At 51.8% G+C, this 9,858-nt stretch overlaps 1 protein-coding gene across 1 annotated transcript in view; it reads left to right on the plus strand.

The window, feature by feature from the left end:
* APCDD1 (APC down-regulated 1) overlaps positions 1 to 7,652 on the plus strand; it is a 31,772-nt gene extending 24,120 nt beyond the window's left edge. The window contains exons 4-5 of the mRNA XM_043444128.1: positions 4,436 to 4,757; positions 5,719 to 7,652. Coding sequence (XP_043300063.1) covers positions 4,436 to 4,757; positions 5,719 to 6,170 — 774 coding nt within the window. The 3' untranslated portion in view covers positions 6,171 to 7,652. The remainder of the gene's footprint in view (positions 1 to 4,435; positions 4,758 to 5,718) is intronic.
* Positions 7,653 to 9,858: the final 2,206 nt, after the last annotated feature.

A 9,858-nucleotide genomic window follows, 5' to 3' on the forward strand; every position in this document is an offset into this window, starting at 1 on the left:
AGGACATTGTGTTAAATAAGCCAGTTACAAGAAGGACTGTATGATCCCACTTATATGAGGGACCTCAAGTTGTCATATATTCTTAGAGACAGACAGTAGGATGCTGGTTGTCAGGGGCTCGAATGAGGTGGGGACAGAGTTTTGGAAGATGAAGAAGTTCTGGAGATGGCTGGTGGTGATGACTGGACCACTATGTGAATGCACTTTGATGGCAAGTTTTATGTTATGTATATTTTACCACTACAGGGGCTTCCCAGGTGGCACTAGTGGTAAAGAACCTGCCTGCCAGTGAAGGAGACGTAAGAGACATGGGTTTAATCCCCGAGTTTGGAAGATCCCCTGGAGGAGGGCATGGCAACCCATTCCAGTATTCTTGCCTGGAGAATCCCATGGACTTAGAGGAGCCTGGCGGGTTACAATCCATAGGGTCGCACAGAGTCAGACATGACTGAAGCGACTTAGGATGCATGAAGTCAAGTAACTAGTTTACAGATTTGGCAAGATCAATACCCAAGGGCCAGCTTCCTCCCACTCCCTCCCAGCGGATGGATGACAAGCTTCTCCAAAACTACCCAGCCTGCCTTTCTCCGCTGCCAACCAGAAATGATTCAGATGGGACCCTCACTTACATGAAGGGACCAGAGTTCAGCCAGGTCCTCATCTCAGAGTTTAGGACCCCTGCCCTGTCTTTCTTAAAGAAAAACACCAGACACCACCGTGCTGGGCATGGACCAGCCAGGCCACACAGCAGTGCCCCCTCCTCTGAGCTGGTTCCTTTTCTGAAGAGCAGTTGATCCCTGGTGTCATCGGAGCAGCTCTTATAAGAACTAAGACCCCTTGTTCCCACCCCACCTGCCCAGTCTAAGAATTCTGGGCACTTCCTGAATGGTATTGGTGTTTGAGGAAGCAAACAGATCTTTTCAGGAATTGAGGCTCGTGTCTTCCTAGAATGGCCAGAAATGAAGTGGTCACAAGTGATGTTTTTAAATTCCCAGATAGCAAACCGAATGGTGGAAGCAGGAGGAAGCAAGTGGAGGCTGGGTTGGCCTGTTGGGACCTGCAGTGCACGTGGGCTGCGGAGGATCTGGCTGTAGGCAGGAGTCGGGGAGCAATCAGCAGGCTGCCAGCTGGCGAGCTCCCGGGGGAGTAGCCAAGCAGTCGCTCCTTGCGTGTGTTTTGGAAGCAGCCTGGTGTGTGCTCGCAGAGGGTTCTCTCTCTTTCCAGGGTGTCTCCTGCACCACTTGGCATGGTTGCTAACAGGCACCAGCATCAGAACGTTTGTGAAATCTCAGAGACTTGAGTCTGAGTACTGGGCGGTTTCACTCAGATATTGTGGACTGGGGTGGGGGAGCAGGGACAGCAGGTATAGTTTGATCAAGGTGCTGCTCACAATAACACTTACTAGCCATTAAGCGGCTAACTTCCTGGATGCGGGAGCTTATACGATGTTCCAGGCATTATATTAGCTTTCTGTCCCAAACTTTGAGTATCAGAACCCCCTTTGGGGTAAAAAAAATTTGAAACCTTCACTTCCTAGTAATTTACAAGAAAATAACATCATGGCAAAATTACTGAATTCAATGATGCTTTCTTTCAATTAAATTTGTCTTTTTCATCCTATCATGCATTTGAAAGGTCGTAGCACATATAGCAGGAGACGTGCTATTTGTTTGGTCTTCCTACCAAGTGCCATGCACACACACAGCCCCAACTCGCCGAAACTTCTCTATGCAGCAATTCTCAGAGTACAGAGTGGGACCTGCCTTAATCTGCGCTCATTTCCTACAGCATTTATGCAGGTATAACAGTGCTCATTTTATGCGTGGGGACGTTGACATGGAGAGATCGGTAACTTTCCTACAGTCCCCAGCTGCAGTTGCTGGCCTTTGGATCTCCTGCCATGGCTGGAATCATCATTTTTTGTGCAAAGAAGCCTTCGTGGGCTCTGTGCACGTGTCCTTCTGGTCCGTGTCCTCGTGGTGGCTTGCAGACAGCCCCCTGCTGACCACGGGCTGTAGGGCACCTTCTTGTGTATCTCAGAGACCTGGGCAGGAAACCGTAGGTGTACAAACACATGGGGCCCGGGACAGAGAAGCCTCTGCGCTGCCTATTGGATCTCCTCCTCAAGCCCCAAGCAAACCTCCTCTCCTGAAAATAATGCCTGGCTCCACTGACGAGCACGAGGACTGTCAGTGGGCGTCATGCTGTCCCGGAAGGAGAGCATGGAGGGGGGTGACTGGAATGCCCTGGTCCCCTCCTTTGCCGGCCCGCTCTCGGAGGCAGCCCCTCTCAGAGTCAGTGCGAGGGATGGAAAGGCCTGGAGGTTGGATTTCTGCCCAGAGAACAAGTGCCTGCCTGCCGAGTGACCACCTGTCAGTCCTGCCTGCAGGCTCAGAGCTATGCCTGGTGGGCCCCGGGGGGGGTGGGGCCAGGGTCGCTCTCCCTCCACACAGCGGTCACGTGGGTGTGGGCTTCTAGTGTGGCCAGCATCTGGCAGCCCGGGTGGGCTTACAGACCCACGTGGCGGGGAGAGGAGCAGAGAGGATGTCCGTCCTGGGAGGCAGCCCTGGCCACAGGCCTCCTGGGCCTTGGGTCCTGCAGCTGGCAATGGCCGTCTCTCTGGTCACAGAGCTCCCCTCCCAACTCCCAGACCTCAGCTTTTTCTATGAACCCCGAGCCTTGCTCCAGGCAGACAGCATCCACGTGGCTGACAGTCTCGGGGCCCCTACTCAGGGGGTTTTCTCAGCCGCAGCCCTAAGCCCTCATGCAGGATCCACGTTGGTGCCCCAAGGCAGGCCCAGGCAAAGAGGCACTCCCCACAGACAAGTGGCTGCTCTCACACTAAGTACGTGGCTTAAAGACATGAAGCAGGAGTCAGGAAGAGCCAGCACACTGTCCAGACCGCGGGCCAGCGCATACAGGTGGGTACAGGAGTGCCCATATCCTCCCTGGCCTCTGCTCCTGCCTCCTTGAGGCCGAGTCCTCATGCCCTCGTTCTCGGGGACCCCTGCCCTCATGACACAGCGCCCTGAGTCACCCACGGCAACTGGAGTGCTTTTTTCCTTCTGTGTGTGTGTGCGTGCTAAGTCTCTTCAGTCATGTCTGACTCTTTGCAACCCCATGGATTATAGCCTGCCAGGTTCCTCTGTCCATGGGATTCTTCAGGCAGGAATACTGGAGTGGGTTGCTATTCCCTTCTCCAGGAGATCTTCCCGAACTAGGGATCAAACCTGCGTCTCTTATGTCTCCTGCATTTGCAGGTGGATTCTTTACCACTAGCGCCACCTCGGAAGCCTTTTTCCTTCTAATGTCTCATAATTATTTTCATTGGAAAAAATCTAGTTGTGGTAAAATACAGGTAACAAAGTGTACCATCTTAGCTACGTCTAGGCATCCAGTTCGGTGATGTCAAGGACATTCAGGTTGTTGTATGACCTTCCTCTCCATCCACCCCAGCCCCCAGTAACTTCTGTTCTGCTTTTGGTCTCCATGGATTTGTCCACTTGAGGTCCCTCTATGTGGGATCGTCCTCTGTGACGGGCTCATTTCACTTGGTATAATGTCCTCTAGGTTTATCCATGTAACAACCTGCATGTGTCAGAATCCCCTTCCTTTTTCAAGTCTGAATCCAATTCCTTTGCATGTCTGGACTACATTTTCTTTATTCAGCCACTGATACACAATGTTGCTTCTGCCTTTAGTTATTGTGAATTGTGCTGATGTGAACATGGGTGAACAGATTCCTCTTTGAGGCCCTGATTTCAGTTATTTAGGGTATAAGCCAGAAGTGGGGTGCCAGGTCCTAAGAGAATTCTTTTCTGAAGCAACTACATCATTTTACATTTCCACCCGCAGTGCAGTGGGGTTCCGGTTTCTCTACGTCCTCACCAAGACTCTCATCTTCCGCTGGTCTTGATAGTGCATGCTAAGTTGCTTCAGCCCTGACCTTATGGACTGTAGCCCAGCAGCCTCCTCTGTCCATGGGATTCTCCAGGCAAGAATAGTGGACTGGGTTGCCATGCCTTCCTCCAGGGGATCTTCCCCACCCAGGAATGGAACCTGGGTCTCTCATGTCTCCTGCATTGCAAGTGGGTTCTTTACTGCTGAGTCACTGGGGAAGCCGGGTCTTGATAGTAGCCATCCTAATTGGGCAAGGTGGTGCCAGCCTTTCTTTTTGACATCAAGTGTCCAAGACAGGTGGTATGGAATAAGATGTAACAGGATTTTCAAAGGGCCTTCAAATCACAGCTGAAATATTTAGGCCTGGCTTTACCATCAGCCCCCCCACGCGCGCGCTGATAACAGGCGGGCACACACGCCCCCAGGCACCCTCGGGTACCTTGGTTAATGGCATGGTGCCCTGGGGAGGCGAACGCTGTGCGTTTGCACTGCCCTGTTGGACACCGTCTTTTCCCACCTTGTGTCTCGGCTGCAGAACCACGACCACGCCTGCGTCGCCTGCCGCATCATCCACCGCTCGGACGAGCACCGGCCGCCCCTGCTGCCCCCCAAGGCGGACCTGACGGTGGGGCTGCACGGCGAGTGGGTGAGCCAGCGCTGCGAGGTGCGGCCCGAGGTCCTCTTCCTGACGCGCCACTTCATCTTCCACGACAACAACCATAGCTGGGAGGGACATTACTACCACTACTCGGACCCCGTGTGCAAGCACCCCACCTTCACCCTCTACGCCAGGGGCCGCTACAGCCGCGGCGTGCACTCCGCCAGGGTCCTGGGCGGCACGGAGTTCGTGTTCAAAGGTAGGGCCCGCCCCGCCCTGGAGCTGATGTCATGGGGGCGGTCCGGGGGCGTGTCTGTGGAGGCGGAGCCGGGGCACAGGGCATCTTCTCTGCAAGGATGTTGGGGAGGAGACCCCCGCCTCCAGGGCATCATTCGCTGCGGCCCTGGGCTGTGGTCAGTGGCGCCTCTGGTGGCCCAATGTTTGCCCGTCTGGCCCTGGAGAAGATGCCACGAACTTGCAGGTGGGAGGTCGGAGGCCTGCAGGCAGGTGAAGGGTGACTCCACCAGGCTGCTGTCAGCCAGGGGGTCGTATGGGCTCTATTTCTAGGCTTTGTTTGAGCACGTGCATCTTTTTAGGCAGGTGTCCACCCTGTCATGGACAAATAAGACAGTGGTGTGACCCCTCCCATGACAGCATCCCAGGGTTCAAATCCCATCCCCCACAGCTCTTGTGTGTACACAGAATATGGCCCCTGAGAGGGGTTCGAAGTTGGTTGGGGTTTCCCTTTAATGGATTTAAGCATATTTTTCTTGCTTGCCACCTAATTAACCTTAGTTGCTCAATTCACGGGCCAGTATTAATTTGCAAGACTGCTCACTCATAGAGGTGTCTGACACCAAAACTATTTAAAAACCTCAAAACCTATTCATAAAAACAAGTTCCAGTTTTTGTTGACAATGGTGTCCATCCCAATGAGCAGTGTCCCCAGAGACCACTCCCTGGGGACAGTCTGGCTTCATAGGACAGGCTGGGTCAGCTGCTGTGTGGGCTCAACATGGACAGCAGATGGTCTGGACTTCCCCTGGTGGCACCTGCAGGGTGCCTGGGGTGGCCACTGGTCATGTCCACGCGTGGCACACTTTCCACCCGAGGGTCTTTCCTGTGGGCCATGGTCTGCGGGCTGGGCTGACAGCAGGGGCCTGTGAGGCGTGGTGCGGCCAGCAGCCGCGCGTCACGGAGCTATCTTGTCTCATTGGCAGTGAACCACATGAAGGTCACCCCCATGGACGCGGCCACGGCCTCGCTCCTCAACGTCTTCAGCGGGAACGAGTGTGGGGCCGAGGGCTCCTGGCAGGTGGGCGTCCAGCAGGATGTGACCCACACCAATGGCTGCGTGGCCCTGGGCATCAGGCTGCCTCACACGGAGTACGAGATCTTCAAGATGGAGCGGGACACCCGCGGCCGCTACCTGCTGTTCAACGGCCAGAGACCCAGCGACGGCTCCAGCCCGGACCGGCCCGAGAAGAGAGCCACGTCTTACCAGATGCCCCTGGTGCAGTGTGCCTCGTCGGCGCCCAGGCCTGAGGACTTCTCCGAGGACCCCGGGGGGCATGGGCACCGCAGCTGGGCCCCCGGGAGCAGCCCAGGTCCCCTGCTGCTGGCTGGGCTCACCGGCCTCTGGACTCTGTCACCCTGGCTCGGCCTTGGCTAGAAGTGCCAAGGGTGTGATTTTTTTTTTCCATACCAGGATGCCTTACAATTTACAGACTTTATGAAAAGAAGAGACACTTCTTCCTCAGATGCACTTGAGCGGCTGAGAATGGTGCTCCTTCCCGCCTGCCACCCCCGCCCTCCAACCCGCCCAGCCTGAGTCATGAGCTGTTTGAAGATTCAGCTTTGAACTCTGTCCAGTTGGGTCCCGGGCCTGGGCGTCCTCACCATATAATTGCACTTTAAGACCGCAGAGGGTTTCAGGCAAGCGTGTTGGCAGAGGCAGCGGGGCAAGAGCTCCACCGTCTTCTTCCTTTCCATCGTGTGCTTCGGGGTGGAGCTCCGGCTTCAGCTTTTCCTGCTGCTTCTCTGCGGCTGCTTCCTGCTCCTGTGAACCTGCTTTGCTCTCTGAGTTCCCAGCCGGGGATGCTGAGCAGAGTTGGTTGGGACTGTGATCCTGACAATTTTTTTTTACATAAAGAAGAGACAGGGGAGCAGGAAAAGACATGAGTGTAAGGGAACAACTGTGCCAGCCTTTCCACAGAAAGAGGACAAAGCCACACTTTCAGATGTTGAAAAGTATCTGTAATTAAAGTTTCAGAGTCACTTAAACAATGGTCATTTTAGCTTGTTGGGAAAGGAGGTGCCGGTCTGTGCTGGTCCCTGGTTGGCTACCGGACGCTCATCACTCTTACCACCCAGGCACAGGGTGGGGCGGTGTGGGTCAGCACCCTTCCCACTGCAGACGGACAGGAGCCACAATTCAGGGAGGATGACCCGGGTGACGTGGTGCCTGTCTGGTCTGGCCTCCTCTCTGGAGGACCCTGTCCTGGCTCACGTGGCGCCTGGAGCTTTACTCTGTCACCTCTGCCACTTTAAAGACTAAGACTCAGAGATCACATGTGGGCACCACGGCCCTGGCTGTCCAGAGGAGGCAGTGGGGGCATCCTAGCCGGGTCCCCAGAGACCATTCACCCTGCTCAGGGTTCAGGCTGGGCTGACCCGGCTCTGCCACTGCAGAGCGTCTCAGGGCACCGTCGACAGAGTCTGTGAGGGTGCACGAGTCACTGTGGCTTATTAGGAAATGTGCCCTCTGAACACCGAAGATGGTGGCCAGGAGAGACCCATGGAGGGAAGCGTGAGTCACCGAGAGAAAGCCCGGACATAACTAGACGATGGTGTGCAAACCATGATTGAGGTCCAAGAGTCCCACCTGTACTTAAGAGCTGCCTTTATGAGACGGTGTGATGATAAGTTATAAGGGGGCATGGGGGACCACAGTGCTGTGTCTTTAGATGATATTTTACATTGCGGTTGAGGGGGGTTATTCCAGTGAAAGTACTAACTTAATGTCTGCCCAGTTTAATAAACAGAGATGTCAGAGATACTCCCACAATATACATTTTACCTGTGGATCTATTTAATTAACACTAATGCTATCTTTAAAGGATATAATAAAATTGTGTAAAAAAAAACAAACAAACATGTTCACTACAGAATACCTTTGTGATTTACTGTAAAAATGTTGGATTTATAGTCACTCATCTGGATTCAGCTGTTCACACTGTTTAAAAGAACACTCCATGTGTATACACATATACACACCCATATGCACATATACCCCAATACACAGGCTTTAATGTGTATATAGTGTGTGATATGTGTGTGTCTTAGGGACGAGATGACATTCATGTGGTCTTGTCACTTTCTGATCTACTACAAATCAAGACAGAGAATGACCAGTATAATTTATTCACAAATTATCGTCAGTTGGATTTGTGCCTGTCGCTCACTGTCTCACCCACATACTTCACGTCCTAAAACTAAGCTGCCCGGGTAGCCTACGAAGATTGTCTTATTTTAAGAGATTCTCCATCACTTTGAAGAAACACAATGGCCTATCCTTTAACAGTCATTCTGTTTCAAGAATTGGAAATTTTAACTTAAGGCCAGGGTGCCGTCTCTGAGGAAGGAATGGCTGACTCTAGAATATTCCATAAAAGCTGACAATACTCCATAATCTGCATTCAGGCGCTGGCCAGTCTGCCCTGAAGTTAGAAGCTGGTCATATTTGTAACTGAGATTGGGGCAGGCAGGGCATGAACACTGGCTGGCTCTCCTTGGTGTTGCTGGCCTTTGGGACTGGATGTCTTGTCCTGGGCAGCAGGCTGGTCACAGACAGCTCAGAGAGCTGCTTCTTGGTCAGCAACATAATTTGAGTGTCACCTGGGCTTCAGATTCTGTAAAATCCAAGTTGACCCAGGACTCAAGAAGGAACTTCTAGGGTCCCAGTGTCCCTAGCACAGAGCAGAGGGAGTTCGTTCAGACATTACAAGCGCCACCGCCTGTCCCAGAGGCCCAGCGTCCAGCACTGCCGAGATCGTCCATCCTGAGTGGTCCGTCACAGGGTTCCCATGCCAAGCTGCCCATCGGGGTGACCCCGTGCTTCCCGACACGGAGGAGCCCTGTTTGAAGGGCGGGCAGCCCAGGACCTCTCTGATATGGCCTCACACACATACACCAGATGGAAACAACCTGAGTGTAGGCCTTGTAGCTCCTGGCTGAAGGAAAATCTTTGTGACAGTAGAAGCGCGGTTCTCTAGTTCATCAACTCTTTAAACCTCCTACTGAAAACAGCGGTGATGTTCATGGCCATCCACACAAACCCTGTGATGTTCTGTTGTAAATGGTACGTCCCATCCCTGTAACGCATACTAGGTCCCTGGTATTTCTTTTGGAAAATAGAAAAACCACTCCTTAAATATATGTGGAAACCATAAAGGACCCTGAGTAGCCAAAGCTATCTTGAGAAAGAGCAAAACTAAAGGAATCACATTTCCTGATTTCAGAGTATATTGCAAAGCCACAGGTGAGTGTGGCACTGACACAAAGCCAGACACACAGAACAGAGACCAGGGATAAAGCCACACGTCTGGAGTCAGCTGATCTTTGTTAATACAAGTGAGCCAGGAAGATGCAAGAAGAGTCTCTTCAACAAATGACATCGGAAAGACTGAATATTCACATACACTAGACTGAAATTGGACCCTTACACCAGAGACAAAAAGAACAAACACCAAGTCAAAATGGATTCAAGGCTTGAACATAAGGCCTAAAATGGTAAAACTCTTAAGAAGGAAATATAGGGGAAATATATCACGACATTGGCTTTGGCAGTGATTTCACGGATATAATTCCAAAAGCACAGGCAACAAAAGCAAAAATTTAAAAATGGACTACATCAAACCAAAAAGCATCTGCACAGCAAAGGAGAAAAATCAATAGAGGGAAAAAGCAACCCATTAAATGAAAGAAAATATGGCAAACTTTTTATCTGATAAGGGGTTAATCTCCAAAAGGAACTCCTACAACTCAACAGCAGCAGAAAAAAAAAGCAAGAAACTCTCTTTATAAAAATGGTCAAATGGGGACTCCCCTGGTGGTCCAACAATTAAGACTCTGCACTTCCAATGCATGGGTGCAGGTTCAATTCCTGACTGGGGAGAAAGATCCCACATTCCTGGGGGCCAAAAAAAACACCCAAAACACAAAACAGAAGCAATATTCAATAAAGATTTTAAAAATGGTCCACATCAAAAAAAAAAAAAATGGTCAAAGGATTTAAATAGACATTTCTCCAAAAAATATTCTATTTTATATTTTCTCTTCTTTGAGTAATTTTGCCATGG

Source organism: Cervus canadensis, chromosome 23 (assembly GCF_019320065.1).
Source record: "Cervus canadensis isolate Bull #8, Minnesota chromosome 23, ASM1932006v1, whole genome shotgun sequence".
NCBI classification, from domain to species: Eukaryota; Metazoa; Chordata; class Mammalia; order Artiodactyla; family Cervidae; genus Cervus; species Cervus canadensis.